Source organism: Megalobrama amblycephala, linkage group LG22 (genome assembly GCF_018812025.1).
Source record: "Megalobrama amblycephala isolate DHTTF-2021 linkage group LG22, ASM1881202v1, whole genome shotgun sequence".
In the NCBI taxonomy this organism is placed as follows: domain Eukaryota; kingdom Metazoa; phylum Chordata; class Actinopteri; order Cypriniformes; family Xenocyprididae; genus Megalobrama; species Megalobrama amblycephala.
In genome coordinates this window covers 17,228,975-17,250,383 of record NC_063065.1, presented here as the reverse complement: position 1 = coordinate 17,250,383, position 21,409 = coordinate 17,228,975, and the positions used below count along the sequence as shown (strand labels likewise).

The 21,409-nt window shown below is 37.8% G+C and overlaps 2 protein-coding genes across 10 annotated transcripts in view; one reads left to right on the top strand and one right to left on the bottom strand.

Annotated features, from left to right (window-relative positions):
* Nucleotides 1-3,515, bottom strand: part of mllt10 (MLLT10 histone lysine methyltransferase DOT1L cofactor) — a 53,116-nt gene extending 49,601 nt beyond the window's left edge. The window contains exons 1-2 of one of the 9 annotated variants that reach the window (XM_048174997.1): nucleotides 2,608-3,515; nucleotides 606-685 (exon numbers count right to left, since the gene is read on the bottom strand). In XM_048174997.1, coding sequence (XP_048030954.1) covers nucleotides 606-685; nucleotides 2,608-2,770 — 243 coding nt within the window. In that variant the 5' untranslated portion in view covers nucleotides 2,771-3,515. The remainder of the gene's footprint in view (nucleotides 1-605; nucleotides 686-2,607) is intronic. The other 8 variants (XM_048174992.1, XM_048174990.1, XM_048174989.1 and 5 more) reach the window with 8 other exon arrangements.
* A 7,008-nt stretch (nucleotides 3,516-10,523) lies between these two features.
* skida1 (SKI/DACH domain containing 1) lies at nucleotides 10,524-15,515 on the top strand. The gene is given in 3 exon segments (XM_048174998.1): nucleotides 10,524-12,360; nucleotides 12,363-12,665; nucleotides 12,668-15,515. Coding segments are annotated over 3 exon segments (2,403 nt in total). The 5' UTR covers nucleotides 10,524-10,817; the 3' UTR covers nucleotides 13,225-15,515.
* Nucleotides 15,516-21,409: the final 5,894 nt, after the last annotated feature.

The following is a 21,409-nucleotide window of genomic DNA, read 5'->3' as shown; positions in this document are numbered from 1 at the left end:
GCAAAAAGTACCAACTCTGGTACCAATCAGTACTGAAATTTTAAAATTTTGACACTTTGAGCACTGCTGAGCGAATTCGTAAACACCCCTGATTGGCCATTGTGTTGACGCGCTCATCGGCTACAATGATCAACACACGGGAGCGTTTGAAAGCACATGGAAGTGTTTGAATTTGAAAGCGTTTTGAAAGCGAAAGCGGACTGGTCTGCGATAATGCTCCCGTGTGTATCTGTGCACGTGCTTGGTGAAGAGTTGATCATTGAAGCCAATCAAAAACATACCCGATGAGCAGTGAAAACAATGGCCAATCAGAGGTGTTTACGAATCCGCTCTACAGTACTCAAAGTGTCACATTTTTTAAATTTCAGTACCGACTTGGTACCGAAATCGGTACTTTTGACAACTCTACCCTCAACGTGGCTACCAAAGCTTTGACTGGAAAACTATAAGACAAGTTACAATTACCAGTTCAAAGTATCAATAATAAATATTATCTGACAAATGGGAACTGAAAACAAATCCACAATATACAAAAAGAGGAAGGAGACCTGTACTTCAGCAAAACAGATAGCCTGAAAGATTTGTATAAAGATGAGGAAACTCACCACCCTGGCAGCACGTTCCTGTGATTCACATTTCCTGCAGAACCAGGGTCCTGTGGGGACTTGGACAATTCCATAGCAGGCTGAAACAACAGGAATGAAGGACAGATGAGATGATGAGACTTTCTTCCAACTACTGTAAATCTGACAGCTTTACTATCTCATCCTGTCAGGATTCGAGATTAACACGAGAGTGTTAAAAAAGATATTTTAAGAAATGTGTGAGATATATTTGTAGTGCAACAACATCAGGGAATGAAATTCGTGGTTAACTCAAGTGGCACGTGACTTGTACCACAGTGACATTTGACAGGAAACGCTGTTGCCTAGATGCACTTGAAGAAACACGTTAGATTATATCTTGATGAGCAGACAAAACAAAATGCAGTTTTAACACTTTGCAGAACAAAAGCGTGTGAATGGTTCCCATCTTTTCATGTGTCACTGGTCTCAAAACAGTTTGTCTTATTCATGAACATTTCAAATGAGTTTAGTTTGTTTTAATCTATAGCAAAGTTCATTTATTACAAGCATTTTTATCATTTTTGACTCAACAACCTAAACTAGGTTCTAAACAAACAGTGCGAATGAAAAGCTAATTAGACCAAAAAGTGATCCATGTTCACTTTCAAGGTCAGGGAAAGGTGCAAAGAGAATCCTTTTTTTGTCCACTTACTAAAGGTCTTTGCATGTTTGTTTAATTTCACATAGGATATATAAATATTTATTTCATATATTTTAACTGAGAAAATATAAAATAGCTTTATTTTTGGTGGACAAAATGTAATTTCTACACTCAACAAAATAATTTAAATATATGCAAGTATTCCAATTTCTGTTTCATAGTTATTTTTAAGCAAATGTGAATGAACGTTTCCAACTTTGCAACAACAGGCAAAAAACGAAGCGAAATGTTTTGCTGCAATGTCACAAATAGTCAGCTAATCAATAGCTGGCATATCAGACACCTGCCCAAACACTAACAATAACATCTTTCTACAAGTCTAAAGGTGACCACTTTATCCATTTGTACTGGATCACCTTCAGTGAACTAAAACAGATGCTGAAGACAGAAATGACAGCTCTGGACAACAAATCTAGGATATAATACATCTGAACTGAGCATGTCAGCTATTTAAAATGCATGTAAAAGCAAAAAACTTGTTAATCAAAGTTAATCAAGAAGGAATTTTTACATTGCATGCATGAAGGATAAAATATTTCTTAAAAAAAAAAAAACTCAGGATCTCAATGTCAACTTCAATGACAGCCCGTCACTCTTTAAAAATGACAGATCAGATTTCTATTTTTTAACATAAAAGTTGATTTTCAAAACTCAATTTTTGTTTCACACGTCTGTAACCATTAAGTTTCACCCCAAAGACAAGTTTCTTGAAGTTTCTCAATATATTCATGTGAACTGTCATCTTGAAGCGTCAAACTAAAATAATACAAGACAAATAAACTACACGTGGAAGACCAATCAAGATCCTGTTAAGAGTCCGGAATTTGTTGACAGCTTTGCTGACTAGCCATAAATGTGTGTTATCAGCCTAGCTGTAATGACTTCCAGAGCTTGTCTCAATGTGACTCATCTCTGTTACCATAGCGGTGACTGACACGTTGTTGGTCCTGAGACAGTGGAGATAATGAACAACCATAAGCGACATGCTGTTACAGCCGTGTAGCGCTCGTGCTAACGCATAACATTAGCACACCAACAGGCCTTCGGCGAACCGTTGCTTCACAACAACCGCCACACCTTAAAAACTCACCAAATTAACCGTTAAAATATTTAACATTTCCTTCCTGTCATTCCAATAACATAAATAAGCGCCAGTGGTTAAACTTAGGTCATGCTGACTCTTCGTTGAGCTAAGCTAGGCTATGTTATGCTAAGCTAAGCTAATTCTCTCACCACAACAGACGGGAACTTATCAAAACATCCGCCTAAAATATCTCCGTTCCTCAAGAAAAACAAAAAGTGTAAGTCTTATATATTTACCTTGGTGGACGGCAACGTTACAGCCGTGACCGTCGCAGTAGACTAGGGGGTTTTCGGCCCAGCCTCTCTCATCCGAGCAAACGCAGCAGCCTCCGATCATCTCCTTCATATTACTCGCCGAGTCGTCGTCTTCCTCTGCCAGATACAGCTCGCTGGATACCATCTACCATCAGCAGCGCACAAAGACCAACAAAAATGCGGTCGGCCGTTTGTCTCACGAATCCCTATCTCCCCTGAAAGCCGTATTTTATGTCCCATTTCGATGAAAAGCCATATTTCAGTTGCGTTGTTTTTGAAGGCGGTATTTTTTTGGCTCAACACACAAACCCCGTACTGAAGGCTCTCGGGATGTGGAGGCGCGTGTGCGCGCATGCGCGGAAAAGTAGAACGGGTTGAGTGGAAGAGGCCTCTCGGGGCTGGTTGATCCACGCGGCGAACGCCATTGAATTTTACCGCGAGCGGGGGAAGACGAGCTACAGTGCACTGCACTTCTCGCGCTACAATCATCTGGGAGTTTTTGTTTTGAGCTGAAATGACGTTACTTTACAGAGAAGTGCGTACATTCCACTTACGAATGTGATGCAGGTTCTGGTAACACATGCTGTTAAGGTGCGAAATAACTTGTATAAATACCAGTTTATCCTCAGTAGGTTACCCCCAAGAATTAATTATATTAATTTTCAAACTTTATGAGTGGTACATATCTTCTTTATTTAAACGTTATAGAAGATAAAGGCAAAGGAATAAACTATAGCTAATGCATACAATTGACTTAAGTGCCCCTTAAAATTAATTAGTGGAGCTCGTTTAAATTTGTTCTTATGATTTCACATTTATAGGAGATCCTCTAGAAGCGGTATAGGCATATCTCATATTTAATGTTTAATCAGTTGGATAAGCTACTGTATAAATATTACACAGTAGGCCTATGTATAGGGTATAAATGCCCCAGTTAAGGTATTTTAAGCGGTTTGCCGAAGTTTCGCCTAAATTACCTGTCGGTTAGGTTACTTAAGGCAAACTTTAGGTTATTGTCAACACAAACCAATAAACTAACAAATGTCCTATAGCTTCCAGTTTTATTGAATCTCAATGTTGCTTGCATGGCCCATGTATCATGACATCTGTGGGACCATGAAAAACAAAAGTGCCGTTTAACATATCTAAAAAAAAAAAAAAAAATTATCGGGCATGTTTTTTATGCCCCTTAAATATTAGCGCCAAAAAAGTGAATGTAGGCTACAAATAAACTCTCATTTAAAACCAAATAGCACAAACCTTGACCCAACGTTTCCCAGGACCCCATTACAAAACACAAACCTGTAGGCTACAACAGTCCGAAACACTCCTTTTTATGTTGTGGAAATCATGTTACAACTTGAATCGCTCATATTTATGTTGTGTATACTTTTTGCACACCAATAAACTTATTCCCAAATTAAATTTTATAGGAGATGCCCGTTTCCCATTTATAATGTTTCATCAATTTATAAATTAGTTATAAAACATAGCCTATTAGACAATTTTCTCTTAAAAGATGTTAAGGTTAATATTAACCTTAAAAATGGCACCTCTGCGGTCAGTTTAAAATTTTATATTAACATTATATTAACATTTGGTGCACCATCAAGCCAATAGCTCACAATTTGACAAGCCTGCATTCAATAGCGTTGCCGCTGAATTTGACCTGCCGTGATGTCCATCAGAATTCTCTGATATGCTTGTTGGTGCAGTAGCCTATAACCTACATGTCATTGTAAATAGGCTGCCCCCCGCGGACACTAGGCTTACAAAATTAAAGCAAGAATACTCAAGTACATTAATGAATTATTAGATTTTACACGTGGAGTTCACTGTTTAATAATAATACGAAACATGTTATTAATTTGTATGAAATGTTCCAATAAAATGAATTGTAGAATTAGTCATATTGCGGTTTTCCCTGCTTTAGACCTTTTTGACGTTATCGTTTGGAGTTGTCCCTGATCAGAGTCTAACTGTCGGAGCAATTTCTTGTGGTGGGAGCGATGTTTATTTGCGGTGTTGGAGCCTTTAATAACACCACGTATGTTCAGCTAATTGAGTCACAAGATGTTGACAGAAACGTCAAAATGTATTAATAATGGACAAAGTTCTTAAATCACAATACTCAACTATATGTTTGTTTGTTTGTATTTATTTATTCAGATGTTAAGTTACATTAACTAATCTTTTTTTCCCCTCTTACTGTTGTCTAGGCTTAGGTTTCTAGACCCAATAAATATTCCTCAGGCTTATTTGCACGGAGCTGCTTGGAATCCACAACAGCCTAATATCTTAGGCTATGCTATTAACAAAAGTAGGCCTAATGCTTTGTCATACCTATCTATCATACTTTATCTGCTATTTGACTATTATATATGCAGAAAGTCGGTGTTTTATCTAAACAGTCTGATAAAAGTATTTAATATTTCATATTCTCATTTTTAAATACCCCATATTTAAGGATAGTTGATGTTGTTTTTGAGGTGCAAACTGGTTTTGAGCTTAAATAATCTTCCGTAACGGTGTTAAGGTCTGTAACGAATGTCAAACAGAGAGGGTGAAATGGACGACGTGTTTTTTCCTGTCAAGGGCAGGGATGCTCCAGATCCGGAGTCGAAGTGATAGGAAGAGTTTGCTTGTAGCACGAGTTCTCTTTTACGCAAAGGCTTCTGGGTAATTCAGGGGCAGGCACATACACATGCAGATATGACACAGCAGGGTGAAAGGTTATTTCAGCCCACCCCCAACCAACCCTCTGTAAATTCAGGTTGCATGTACCAACTCATACGTTCTGAAAGAAGAATGTATTTGAGATGGGAAGAACTATTCACATTTTGGCATAAATATCCTCTGAGTACTTTTAATGACTGCTTTCAAAGACGTAAATGGGTATTGTTTTAAGTTGAACAAGGGTTGTTTAGAGAAAGTCGTGTTTAAAGTGTGCCTCGTGATTTTCATGGACACGACAGAAACATTGGGCTTACAGTCATGAAATTGTTCTGTGTGCACGTGTGTACAAGAGGTTCCTAGAATGTATTCGTCCCTCGAGATGTTTTCGTCATGTTATTCAACGTCGCTCAACATTTAGCCTACTACATCATCTTCAAAGTAGCATTTCTACAACAATAATTTAGTGGAGTAGTCGCGCAATGTTTTGATTGTGCTAGAACTTTTAAGGGATTCTATCGCTATACTTCCTCCGTGACTTTTTGTATACCAATTTATCGTGAATGCAAAGAAAACATTTTACTAAAATGTCAACTAAAAAGTTGTCTAAATGTGTCATTAGAGAAATTCTAAAAACTTATTCGAAATCGCTGAAACACTTAAGCTGCCCCCTATAAAATTACTAGACAATTTACATCAAAAGGAAATGTGTTCTTTGTTCCCTATTGTTAGCTAAAGCGCGACGAACAAACGTCCTCTTACCTCTCACGCTTTCTAATGTGAAAATCTTCTTCATCAAACTTTGAGCTCGCGATCCTTAGCGAAAAGTAAGCGCACATTTACTTGATGTAACTTAATTATAAATGCTGCAGTGCGCATTTTTATTTGTCACCGGACGTCTTTCCCATGCTGTTTGAGACTCCGTGCAAGTTGTAGTGAGGTAGCCCACGCGGACCCCCACTCGGCGAGTCCGTCACGTTTGAGGGTCCAGGGCCCATCCTGATTTCCCCGCAATAAATGAGTCCAACTCACAACTCTCCCAAGAAGAGATCAAATATTTTATTATTTTCTTGAGTAATAAAAGAAATCACGTGTGTAACACGAGTTTTAACCTGTCGATTTATTTACACAAAAGGCGTTAGAAATTTTTACCTTTAGATATATAAATATATAGCAACACCATTATATTCAATGATAATTCATCACCGTATTGCCCCACTGACTTATAACGTGTATGGCACTCTTTGTGATCAAAATGAAACAATTGGGTTTTTGTTTGTTGTCTTATTAACTCTGCTTTGTAGTTATATAGTGTATGCTTTAACGAATTTATTTGCATCCCATATATAGCTAATAATATAGCCTGCATAGTGTTTATCAAATAAATATACTGAAAGAAGGCTCCCTAGAATGCGCTATTGTTGTTTCCAGTAAATTGCGTTGGAAGTAAAATCCCAACGTTTTGTGCGTTCTTTGATCAATGATTAAATTTAACATGATTTTCGAAAAGTGATCAACTTTTAAAAATAAATCTTAAAACGGGACAGCAAAACATTTCTAAAGGCAAACCCCTCAACACTTCACCCACGACGATGCACACTGGGTCGAAGATCAATCATTATCACTCATGTCACAATTGAGGACTGTTCAAGCTGTGAGGTTTCAGAATCAAAGGACCAGGACCTGCGTGTTGTCTTTCAAATGATGTGTGCCCCTTGGATAAAAGTTATAGAGAGTTCAGCAGAGGTTGGAATAAAATTGACTATCAACAGCGCTAGACTGAAGAACATTAAAATACCAATGTAGCCTATATGCAAGAAAAATAATCATGTTACATAATACAGCTCATTAATGCAGGTCCAATAATATTTGAGACATTTTCTCATCGCTCAATTTGGGCTCAAACAACTGCATAGCTGCTATAAACTCTATGGGCGGAAATAAACTGTCTACAAGAGAGGCAGGCTTATAGTATAGAAGCATAAATGAAACTCTGATATCAATTTGTAAGAGTAAGAAATTTTATTTTCTTTGTATGCAAATTTGTACCATTTATATATGTTGCAAATATTTATTTCACACATTTCATTTAAAAACGTAAAATCGGTGTAACTTAAATATAGTTTATTTGCAAACACATATAAACATTGTTTGTTTCGATGAAGCAGTTGCAGCAGGACCCACAGTAAGGAGCTGCACTAGGATTTAACGCTGAAGGATTACGGTGAGACCGAGTGCACTGAATCAACAGGACGACGACTCACTAGGAAATGTAGCCTGGAGTATAGAGTGACATAGCCTACATTCCCTTGAAAATCTTTATGAACTATAGTCTATTTATGTTGCCGCCCCTGCGTCGAGTGAGATGGTAACGCGTACATTCTAAATACCGATGCTGAATTTGGCACTAAATGGGCTGTGGTGATTAACACGAACCACTTCCACCACATAGCCCGTAGCTCTCTGTGCACGGTATAATCATGTAAGCACAGACGCAATAATGATGCCATAAGCTAGCATTTAACAATTCATCATCAGCATGAATACAATAACGGCACAGAGGGTTTAATTGTTCCTACCTATTCAGTGTACCATAAAAGTATTTCAACCAATAGGCATAAGCTATATCAATATTCAATTAATATTAAGTAGGCCTAACAGGCTACAATGACAACCTGATATCCTGAACTAGCACTTCCAAAAAAATGGTGTATGTACGCTGTAAAATAGGCCTATGATACTAAAGTTCAAAATATGTCACTGGTTTGTTCATCCTGACTGGTTTCCATTTTTATAGGCCTAATAGGCACCATGTCAAGGGTGATAGCAGGCAAGTCATTTGCATTCAAATGTTGGAATGATTGAAACTGAACAAATTCATGAATATCTGTTTCCAGTCATTGTCATAAACGTAGCAAAACATCGATTGCTTTTGGGTCCTAAAAAACACCTGAAAACCAAGACCTTTTCCGCTTGCCAGGTTAATGCTGCTTTCAAGTGCTATCGGAATTATCGTAAATTTGAGTTTCCTAGTTAAAAACTGGACATGAACACCCTATCAAGTCGTATTTACCACTGGGAACTATGGGATCATTTTGATACCCAAGATCCCGAGATGGGCGGGCTACAAACTTTAAACATGGTGGAGGGGAGAACGATTGCTACTGTGACTGATATTTGCTTTTTTTCCCACAACAGATCGCCTTGTCTTGTCGTTAAAGTAGTGCATACTTACAAATATGAATAATCATTTGAAGCGCAGCCTGTATGTTTTACACAGTGAAAATAACCTGAACCGAAATTCCAGAATCGTCAGTCAGCTCTATAGAGCACGGAGAATCTTCAGTCTAGGCTATATGGTTGTCAATAAATGGGACGCTAAATATCATTTTGGCTTTAATGAGATTTTCCCAATAAATAAGCAAGAATAAACCAGGTGTCCTCCATGATTCCTGTTCTTTCCGACAACAAAGCACTTTTGAATGCGATGAGTTCGTAATCACGACTTCAGAAGTGGGAAATAGGAAATTTCCGATAGCACGTGAATGCAGCGTCAGTCCATGAAAAACATAATATTCATCCATGCACAGACGCATTGTATTCTACAAAGAACACAGTGGAAATGTTGAATACTGTATCAGAAGTGTCTAGTGTTTCACAATGTTTTTAAGTTTTTACTAAGAGTTTTGTGAAATAAGAATGTAGCCTACACGTGCATTTAGGTTTAGCGGAAGAATTTTCTGTCAAATATCAAAAAAACTGTATTGCATTGTAGTTTAAATTACTTTTTTCCGTTCATTCTCTTTCCTCAGCATTGTAAAACGGCATATGTCTGCATACACTGACACAAACGGGGAAGGGGGAAGTCTTTGCTTGTGAAGACCCGTTATTTTCTCTTTCACGTTGGTAGGAAGTGGGATGGAGGCCTGCCTGATCTGTGAAAAAAATGGACTTTGTTCGATCGCAAAAGAGTATGAATAATAGCCCATCGTTCTAACTCATACACATAGGAAGACCTATAGTACTGATCAAATACGATGATTTTTTTTACCTTGAAACATTTACCTGTAGGCCTACGAATATTCTTATTTGTTTAATTTTTGTACACACGTGTTTCTTTCATTGTTCTCTGTAACAAAAATTATATCCTGACACCTAACTTCTGATTTTAAAATTTTAAAATATGTATCAATTGGAAACTCGAAAAAATAGCTCTGAAGATTTCTCAAAGCCTGGATAAATTATTCTACACATAACGTTACCTAAAGGGGCGTGCTTACACACACACACACACACACACACACACACACACTCAAATGACAAAAAGCATTAGCTGAGTTAATGTATATTGTGATGTACGTTGATTACATATGCAAAGAAATAAAACCACTATACACAATTGTTTACTAATCTTTTTTTCATCTGAATTCAAATGAGCTTTGGGGTTGGAAAAATGCAACCATCGATATTTTCATTCGGCTTTTAACTTGCCACTGTAAATAAACAATGTTTGCTTCAAATTCCAGGTTTTATCTCTGTTTGAGTTAAAATGCTTATCTCTCTGAAATTAAATAGATTACAAAAAATAAATGCATCCAATTTTGCAGAGTGTAGTATAAAGACATTTAAAATAGTAAAACTCATTTAAATGAAACGCGATAACGACATCATGACAATGTTTAATTATATTATATTATTTAGATTTTTTAAGCTGCACATTATATGCTATATGCTTCTAGACCCGTTTGTCAGCATTAATATTTTTTTTTAAACACAACAAAACAAAGTTGTAACAATACTCCTACAAAATGACTCATATTAATTTCTAAGCATGAATTTATCACGAGCGAATTATTAGCTTTAAGAGAGGTGGGATTACAACAGTATGGTAATTAGCTAGGGGGATGGGGGTGGCTGTGGGTGGAATATCCATTTTTATTGCATCACCTGTCAGTAACGTCCAATCAGCGTCGACTTTGGGGGCATTAATTGATGAAGGTGTCTCCGGCCTTGCTCAGTTCCCACTGTCATTTTATTTGTGTCTAAACCAGCAACGGGAATAGCAGCTGCATTTTGGGCTCTATTTCTCTCTCTCCCTCTCTCTCTCTCTCTCTCTTGCTCTCTCTATCGCTTACTCCCTCTCCTTTTCCCTTCCCTACTCTCTTCGCTTTTTATCCTTCTCACTGGCAGTGCAGTTCACCTTCCTCTTTTCCTCATGGCCAAATGGGAAGGGAGTTGAGGGAGCGCAGGTATACAGGAGCTCAGACAGGCAGCAGCCAGCCTGTCGGCAACATCACACACATTCCATCGATCATGCAGTGCTCAGGTCAATGGACTGATTGTTTTAATTCAAACAGGCCATTTCATTTTTATTTTTCTATTTAAAACTTTTTGTTCATCACGCAGTGTGGACATGTCACAGCCCATGCTGTACCGGTCAGCAGAATGCCTTGAAATAAAGAAGCAGCACTAAAGCTACTTTAAGGACATCCGCCGCGCTAAATGTTGGAATTAATGCAATGAAGAAGATGGGGGACTTGGAATCCGGTTTTGAGGAAATGCAGGGTGTAAAGCTTGGGTATTTGGTTATCAAAGGCAAACAGATGTTTGCCCTTTCTCAAGTCTTCACCGACCTCTTGAAAAATATTCCGCGGACTACTGTACACAAACGAATGGACCATTTAAACGTGAAGAAGCATCACTGTGATTTGGAGGAACTGCGAAAGCTCAAAGCAATAAATTCTATAGCTTTCCACGCAGCTAAATGCACTCTGATTTCAAGAGAGGACGTTGAGGCACTGTACTTTTCATGTAAAACTGAGCGCGTATTGAAATCAAACAAAAGAAGGGAAAAGACGAAAAATGCCTCCGAAAAAATGTGCGACGGCAAAAATCACACATCTGCCAGAAGTGACTTTTGGAGAGAGAAAGTTTGGTTGAGTTTGCATGGCGTTCCGCAGACTTTTTCATTCAAAAATAAAGCTGTTCGACAGGACCCTGTCCCTCGCACTCATTCAAATCTACCTCAAATTTACAGTAAATCCTTCGCCCGTGACTTTCAACCGGTCACGAAGTCGGCATCTACACCCTTTAAAAACTATGAAACAGATCAAATACCTGACAACTGTGTGGCTTTTAATCAGAAACACGCGTTTTTTCGGCACGTTGTGAATCGGCAACCGCTGATCTATCAGTCCGCCATTGCAGCGCAGGCAAAGCACCAAGGCAACGCAGATCTACTTTACAAAAGGAAGAGGAAGCGCGAGAGCTGCGTGAGGCAGTTTTGGTCGAGGAGCAAACGCAGCCATCCGGTTTTGCTCGTCCCAAAGTGTTGTAAACCAAAAGTTCCCAACGGATCATTGAGCCAGTTTCATCACCTCGAGCATGGATTATACGTTGATCCTCGGCATACTGGACATTTTCAGGAAAGCTGCAGCAGCGACACGGAATCTAGCTCCATTTCAGAACGGGTGAACAACGATTCGGATTTCGGGTCGAGTTTCTCTACCACCAGCAACTCCGGGACTTCAGATGAGGAGGAGGAGGATGACTCTCTGTCGGACTCTTCAGATGTCAGTAGCGATGAAGAGAGCTCCTCTCAGTCTGATTCCAGCTCTGTGTCCAGTCAAGTTTCAGTGCAGAGCATTCGTTTCAGGCGTGCAAGGTTCTCAAGTCTCAACACAAAAGCACCTCTGCTCCTACAGCCAACTTTTCACTACAGGCCTAATGTGCAGAACATACCCACTAACCAAGGAGTAACGACTACTTTGGACTGTGAAAGAACTGGCAAAACTCAAAAATCGGACTTCTCATCGTCCAGTGAAACACACAGGGATGGTGATGCCGCAAACGTGCAGAAGTTTTGCCCGGTGCGGACCTGTTTTCCAGATTTAAGAGAAAATGAGGGCTCTGAAGTACAATCGCGCCTTGAATTTTCAAATGATCCAAAGACAACAGACTCTGTCCTTAACAAAATTAAAGATATTGGGCTTTCACCTCATGCAAATGGAAACAAGGCGTTTCCCCAACAAAGAATACCGGGTTCTGCAAACAAATGCTCCCAAGCTTGATCTCCCACTGTGTTCAGGACAAAGAAATAACGGTTTGTAAGTCTTCTGACAGCAATCTTTCATTAGCCGCAAATTCCAAGAGAGAAACAAAAACTTCCCTCAAACTGCCTTCACCTCTAAAACCTATCAAAACAGAGGCCGAGGAGCTCATCACTACCTCAGGCTTTAACAATGAGGGCAACAGGGCAGTAAAAACGCCACCATTTTTACTCAACAACGTGAAGATTAAAGTCGAGGACACCTTTGACGAATATGAATATGCAAATCAGCCCCAGGAATATCAATGTAAGGATAACGACGCGATGGTCAGTGCATCAGTAATCATTTTAAGGAAACTGACCACTGTAAAGGCGCAGAGAGCTCTGTTCAAAAACACCCTCCCTGTAACGAGGAATCAAGAAGCACTTTAAACAGTCCTTGTTCCGAGGAAGGGGAATGCAAAAATGGTGCAAGGGTCAGAAAAAACTACAGGGCAATGCTTCTGGGTAAGAAAGCCGAAAGTGTGAGGACACCCGCGAAATCAGTTGCAAAAGTTGACCGGAGCCCCCGTTCTGCCGGAAAATTCGCTAGCAATGAGGGATCGAATGAAGACTGTGCGGGCGCGAGCAAACGTAAACGAGCGAACGCCAATGTAGCATCTCTGAAAAAGCCCTTCAGATTCATGGCGAATTTTCCCTCTCCGCCGTCCCTTGTTATTGGCAGCGATGGAGATTTGAGTCCCGCTTACTCTTTGAACTCTTTAAGAAGTAACCAACTGCCTCATCGTTCTCACCCAGTGTGGAGATGGCAGCTCGGTCATTCAGTTGTTCCTCCCCCTCCTAGCCACAAATTCAGGAAAGCCTCTGTTATCCCTTGAACTGTTGTTTTGAGCTCGGGGGAAATGTCTTAAAACTGTGACAAGCACTGATACCGTATATACTTGTTTTGTTTTCATCGTTGTTTTCAATGCATACATTTCTGGCCTGTTGTTATGTAGCACACACCGTCCTCATAGAGTAAAGGCTGGTCTATTCATCGAGGTTTGGGACTCGGGAATATACGGAGGTATTTATAATAAGCTGGGCTAGCGAAAACACGGTTGATTTCAAAATAACATTATTGACATTGTGGAGCTGTTTGTGACCTGATGGACTAAACTCTCATGGAGCAAATGTTGGCTCATTTTGCAGGCAGGGTTAACCATCTCTCATAAGGATGGCGTTATAGTGATTGTCAGGTCTGTGTCAACTAAAATGCTGATTTTGTTTTTAAAACATCTGACTTTGTCGGTATATTTTGGGCCAATGTTTTTTTCTTTTGTATTTTCTCTTTATGCTTCATTTACATACTGTATTTCTGAATTACTGTAGGCCGATGATCCATACCCTTCTTATTTATTCATTTTAAGGGTGCTCCCCAATTGTTGGCGCCTGGTTGTGTTCACTCACACGCAGCACACCATAACTCTCACTGTAGGCCCAACACAATGGCCCACTAACTGACAATCAAGAGCTGTTTGATTTTGCACGATGTAATAGAGGGAAAAACACCAAATCGATCTCCTTCTATAGCACATTCATAGCTTAAGGTATAGAACAGCTAAAGCACAAATTTACCATGCATTGCACTTTGCTAATGCCCATTAAGGTGAATTAGTAATGTGTTTTTATTTTTCGATTTTCTTACGCAAAAGAGCCATCGCAAGTTAACCCAAAAACCTTTTTAAAATCTGTAATTATTAACGTGGTGCTATTTCCAATATATTTCGTTTGCTTTTGAGAGGTTTTGTTACTCGTTCTTATTGAAATGGTGCCGATAGAGAGCTATAGGCATACAGATAACTACAAACAACATCGTTTTACATACGTGACGAAATCAAAGAAAATGACCTCGGTAGTGGAATATACACACATTCTGGTCAGGGTATACGACTTAGTAAATGTTTATTTCTCTTTGACTCAAGTAGCCTTGTCCTTTTCGTATGGTGTTTTGATTGTATTTTACTTCACTAGGCCTGTTTTCCAAGGATATGGATTACCTTGGCACTCGAAAGCGTAACCTTAAAAAAACATTCAAGTGTTAACTTGGTGTTCACTACTAGAGTACCCTGCCCCATATAAATGCCTTGTGATGAATGTACTCTGACGTACCATATTTGTTTACTTCAGCAAAAGCAGACTGGCTCCGAAACAGACCTTTAAAAGCAAATTGTATCTGTGATTGGATCAGCCAAGGAACTAAATTCATAATTTTCTGATTGTATTGCCGAGGGGCGAAAAAAAAATCAACTACATTCTAATTTTCCACAAAAGGAAAAAAAAAAAACAATAAATAAATACAAAACATGTGAGTCATCACTGAATAGGCATAAACTATGCAGATTTGGCTAAAGGGAGGCTACTGGGTTCACGTCACTCTGAGAAAACACGTAGGCCTAATAGACTTTAAGGGTATTTAACGTATTAAGTATGGGCCCATTACGTGTGTTTTGATTAACGTGTGCAAGTGGGGATAGACACTATGTAGCCTATTTAGCGAAATTGCATCGCTTTCTGAATGTTCCAATGCGATAGTGTGACACTCTGACAGGTGAATGATTAAAATAGCCTATAGTAAGCCTTGTTCTATATTTTTTATAACGCGACTATTTAATGTCTGCTCTCTCGAGCGTATAAAAGGAACATTTTGTTCCTTTCTGTGTCAAAGTGCACTGCGGACTGACAGAATAGCTATGTCGTCCCAACTTCACAGGAATTAATTCAAAACTAGCCAAATTAAACAGAATGTAGCGCACACATCACAGCCCCATTAAGTTAAAGAATTTCATGATCTCCACAATGAACAGAAATGAGAAAATGACTCACTGTAAACATGGTAGCTTAGGATATCTCAAGGTGGACTTAGTTTTTTTTTTTTTTTTAATCTTTCTGCTTTTGCTAAAATACTTGAGGTCAGATTTTGACATGATTTTTTCTTAAATTGAAGTCACTGGTTGTTTATAAAAATGCATATTTATTTTTGTGATTTTCCTGTTTTTTGTATACCATTGTTGTGTAGGATAAATGCACTCGAAATGAAAACTTGAAAACGTGAGGTGGATTTTGAAGCACTTTCTTTTTTTCTTTTTATGGTGAAACTGTTCATTAAATGCATCTGAGTGTGATGTGATATGATCGTTCATTTTTAGCTTTTAATTCATTAATATTCATTTTTATTATTAGGCTATAATGTTGGTCTCTTTTTTGAGGTGTTGGGTAATGCGGTTAAAGCAAATGTAAGATCGAACTTTAAGATAAGTTGTTTATTGTAAAGAAAAGTGTTGGTGTGGGGGAGGGGTTTAGAAACTGATGGTCTCGTGCCCTGCTATACACACTATGCACTCAAGCCCTCTACTTATAAGCCTATAACCACACATGAGCGCGCTTAGGATATATAGGTTGCTCTAACCAGGGAAAGGAAACTGTAAAAACTAGTACGTAGAAACAACACATTTCAAAAGGGAATTTCTACAACAGGATCACGATCTGGTTACACTACCATGTTTTCATATAGACCTATAATAGCTTTTGATAATGGGCTAATCCGTGTGTGAGACTGGGAAGAGTCAGCATATGTCTCTGGTAGCTAGATATTACGCTCAACTAGGCTTAAGATAAACTGCTTCTTTTGACTTCCTTTCTCCAAGGAGAGCAAAAATAAAAGCAGAGGAGCAGGATGAAGAAAGGAAGGACAAAACCTTCGAAAATATTTAAAAATGACTTTATAACGCAGCGCAATTTGCCAGAACATATGCATCGCTGCTGGTTCCTCGCGAACGGAACCTCCTGAGATAAGCGACGAATTAAACAGTTAACTCGATAATTTGTGCATAGGACATCAAGGGCTAGTCTTGTAGGGGCAACCACTTGTTTGTAGACTGTGGTAAAGATGTGGAGAGGGGGCTTCGAAAGGGTTGGTGTACTTCTAAATGATACGTAGGCCTACACTTAATTATATAAAATTCACAAGATTTACCTTTTGTATAATTAACTAAATTTTAGTGTATGTCAGTGGTTTATTTCTTTAACCTTTCATATCTATATCACAAATTGTATTTCAGTGTGTGTAGAATCATATTTTAGTCATTAGAGATTTGAGCCGTAAAGGGCCACAAGACAAATCTAAGAAAAAAAAAAAAAATTATATTGTAGCTATAGTAAATAAATATTATTTACAGCTAAACATATAGCCTAAAATAAAATAACAGAAAAATATTTACTGGTATTGTTTATGCTTCCATACACAGATAAGCTGTTTAGCCCGCAAGCATCAGCCTTCCCAAAACAGTTGAAGGCAATAAATCTGTCACACAATGGAAATGCACACAGTAGCGATACAGCAGCAGGACTACGTTTTGTGAAATGTAGGCTATATTTGCTATAAAAGTGTTAATGTGAACTTTAATAATAATAATTATGATGATTATTTGATCAACTGAGATAATCGCTTAACACGAAGTATTAATACACGGACAGACGTCTTAATCAATAGCTAGGCTAATGATTTCTGTAGGGTAGGCGTATCTACAGGTAGACCTACTAAAAACGGACAGCGACTGAGTATTTACTTTAACCAAGACGAACACATCCCATGTTAAAAAGGACGTTAAAAAAGTTGGTCCAGCCTAGTTTAAGGTAGGCCTACATCCAAATTAGAAACGGTAAATAACAAATTATAGCACGGCGAACACACTGCACAGCTAGAGGATCTTGCACAGTGAAACATACTGACTAGCTAATTTCGAGGCCTGACTTCATCGAATGGACTCGAGGCTTCATTCACAGAACTCAACAGGCCACCATTAGGCTGTTCAGTAGGAAAGGATTTTTCAATCTCCTAATAAGTTTATGCTCAACCTGTTGTTGATCGCTTCTCTGGAAAAGAGAAAAACTTGTGGAGAAATCAGCTTTTAAGCTGTTTATAAACGTAGAAGTATTTGGCTTGATTGTTTTCACATTGAAAATTGTAAAAGTGTGACGACGACTAATGAATTGAAGAATTTACAATAAACGGTAAATGTTGTGTTATAACAAACAGGCTACACCACTCCGAATTCCCAATGCAATCATAAAAATAATCTTACTAGTGCGCACAGTGGACAATAAATTCTTAAAGTATGCTACAGGCCTAGGTTTTGCATAATAATAAATATAGCTATATCAAACACTTCGGTGAACTATCAACCGTTCGCCTCATATTTAGACACGTGGTACTACCAACAGGATAAGCGGCCTCATGGAAGCTTCTTTTGTAATGGGATCAGGACGTGGGAGGAAAATAATGCTGTTACGTGACCTGCAAAAAACTCATCACCATGTTGTTAATCCCACAAAACACCAGTTCGACCTGTCGATTTTTTTAATGCTTATTAAGTTACTCCAGAACGTTGTAAAACATTTAACATCATATATATATATATATATATATATATATATATATATATATATATATATATATATATATATATATATATATATATATATAAGAGCACGCATTTTAAGCCAGATATCAGAGTAACTACCTTAGTCAAAAGGAGGAAGCTCTGATGAGGTCCTCGTCGGCCTCGTGGCAAGAGATTCCTTCGTTATCTGCATAAACTAAACGCGTATCCTGAAAGGATACCCCCACACGAACTCCAAAAAAAGAAGATATCGTTTCTCTATTTCAGACAATGACAACAACTTGCAGTATACATTATAAGAGACAGAGATATTTGATTAAGCAATTAGGGTTTTGTTCTACTGGTCTTTAATGATCAATCATTCTAACAATTGGTTACAGTACTGACTCGACAGCATTTTTAATTTCAACAGCGTCCCAGCTGTTATCAACAGCCACAGAATTTATCAAATTTAATAAATCCCCTTGCTTCTCCATTAACAAGTTTAATAAATAAATAAATAAATAAATAAATAAATGAATGCACATTGACCGCGAATCCCCAGTCCATGAGGAAATATATTAAATATTCCTTTCATTCAAAACCTAAGAAATTTGTCATTTGTAAATTTGTAATCCTAGACTCTCACTTATCCCTCCTTGAAATCATAAAGGGCTTATACAACCATGCAGGTAAGAATCAAACTCATACGGATTGAAGAAAAAACACTTAAACTATTTGAAAGGACAGGTCGTTTTTTTCAAAGCATACAAATTAAAATAAAGGCTATAATATAAATATTGTGTGTACATATGATTCATTCGTGTTTTTTTCTGTTAATTATGTTCTGTCTATAAGTTCTGACAAGCTTAATTTTAAGTCGAAAATGAAATTGATAGTGATGTTGTCTTCCTTGTTTGTCTTCCAAATTTATCTTTTTTAAGACAAGCGATACTTTTATTCCAGATACGTTAGCTACACACTGTTAACGTTTTCCCAAAAACAGGCTAATTGATTGTAATAAGGTCAACTAAATCAGAATTATGAGTCTTACAACTGCAAATGGTTGTCATGACGTTAAAAAAGAACAAAGATAGGGCTAATAATAAGTTATGAACAAACTAAAGCAAAATCATGCTCGATACTCTACAACGATACGGAAACAGTTAATTATTTTTTGCCTTTTGAAGCTCAATATGGAATAGATAAGGACAATTCTAACTCTGAAGTGTTAACCTATAATTCACGTGTCAAAATAATTAGTGATATTAGCGAAATAATTAGTGACTTGGGCTGCAGTCAAACAAATCATTAAACCCAATTATATCACGAGCAACGTTTCTTTCAGAAACACTTGTAAAAACAATTCACTGATCCAAAACAACAAGCTTCCTTAACGGTTCCATTAGGTGACGTATACGTCTTTCATAACACTGATGAAAAATGTGATGTGGGTCAGTGATGCATTCTGCTGTGAGCCTGCTTTACAATTATGACCATTCTGACCAGGCCACACATTAGAAGTTTAACGTCGTAAGGCATTTGAGAAGAGGTTTAAGCACACTAACAACATACAACGTGCACTTATATAATCATAGAATGTAATCTCCCATATGATTTTATGGTAAGGTGGATTTAACCAATTAAGGACAGATCTGTTAAAACAATCACTGTGATAGATGTAGTGCATTATTTAACCAATCCCAGTAGAGTGCTAAAGGGAATTAGCATATTTTAAAGACCTTTCAAATAAAGATTAACATTTAGAAAACAGACCAGCCTTTCAGAAAAAATGTCACCTGTCCCCTGTGTGCAAAGTCAAATAAATGTACCATTTAAACCGTCGCTTCACTACCGTTTCAACGCTGCAGGTGTATTTGTATAGTCAGAAAACAACTTTGTTTCGGTTGTCAAAAGTTATACGGAAAAAAGAAAAGAAAACCCGTAGCCTGATACAAGCCTGCGTTGGCAACCACATGGTCAAGTCGATTTCCGCACAGCAGGCTATGACAGAATAGCTTTTATTCCGGTTATTTCTCTTGGTCTGTGTTTCATTGGGCAAATATTCAAAATGTGAATAACTTGTTTCTGCTGCTTGGATATAAGTTTAATGCCTACACTTTGAATCGTCCTGTAGAAAGAGCTTTGTTGCAAGGCATTACCATGCGAGAAATTATTATTACTGAATATTTTTAAAATCATTATTATAACGATTAATGTTGACACTAGGCACTATTTTAATAAACCTTAACGATAAGTCTTTGAGAACGAAAATTTCGAAATGTTCAGGCTTGTTTTTTTCTTTTCGCTGCGGAATTTCAGACAAGGTCATGTGTTATATAAACCGTACTTTTTAATATTCTCCCAACTAACCTCAACTGTGAATGTCTTTATCAAAATAGAGGTCGACTAAAGTAGTCTACTGCTGTTGAGTAAACAGGTAAGAAAACGAGCTGAGGAAAAAGCCGATGCCGTGAAAGAGACAAAACGGTTGGTGTAGTGAACGTAGAATTTACCTCATAAAACAATATGTTCAGATATGAAACTCATTTTACCAACTGCGCTGTGAGCTATACAAGAGTTGCGTAGACATAAATGATAAAATACTGGCAATGTCGCGACACGTTTGAGTAAGAACAGAAGCGTAAGTGACAACTCTTCAAAATGAGGCTCGTAAACGTATTATCATTGCACGTGCTATTGGCGCCCCCGCTCGGGCGGGAACGTTTGGAGAATTTTCTCTTAAAGGGGAGGACAGGAGGATTTAAGGTGGAATGAACAAATCACACCCAGCGATCCAGACCCCCGTCAAACTAATTAAATAATGAATGTATATTGAGTTCATTTATCCAAAGGGAGATTAGCTTTATTTTTGACGATGATAAAAATTGGAATTATCTAAAATTGCGAAGTATATGGCTACCATTGCTTCATCGTTAAGGTAAAGTTGGGAGAACAACGTTTTTACTTTTTCATGTTTTATGTTATAGGCCTTTATGATAAAATTAAATGATAAAAGTTGTTTTTTATGAGAAAATGTTTCCGAAGTGCATGATTGTAAATGTTATAGGCGTACTTGCTCTGTAGTGATGAAATGAGTAGGCTAAATAATTGTGTTCTCTAGAGGAAAAAAGAAAGAAACAATGAAGTCTTTTAATCACAAAATAAAGATCAGTTCTTTAATAGGCTACTAATAGGGTAGGCTACTAACAGCATACCGTATAGGCTACTTGGAATGAAAACGCAAAACAAAGTGATGCACGGTGAATTTCCGATTGTAGCAACAATAGAAATAGGGTTCTACAGAACAATGTTAATTGAGAATGAAATCTGAATAGCATAGCCTTTCTGATCTTTGATATTTCCCTGTGGGCCATTCATCCAAATGTTGGTACCTGTCAGTCAGTACATTGTTTAAAGATGATGCCTCATGTCTTTCCAGAGGAGGAGGAAGCTGATTCAGAGGGAACAGCAGAAACTAGAAGTCAAATGTATATTTTTTTACACATTATTGAGTAGCCTATTGGGACAAAGCAGAACAAACACCAACCAACCAACAAACAAATAAAAGCATATGTAGCATTATATACTCATGAAATATTTTGTGTTCGTATATAAATCTGGCAGTAGCCTATTATTATTC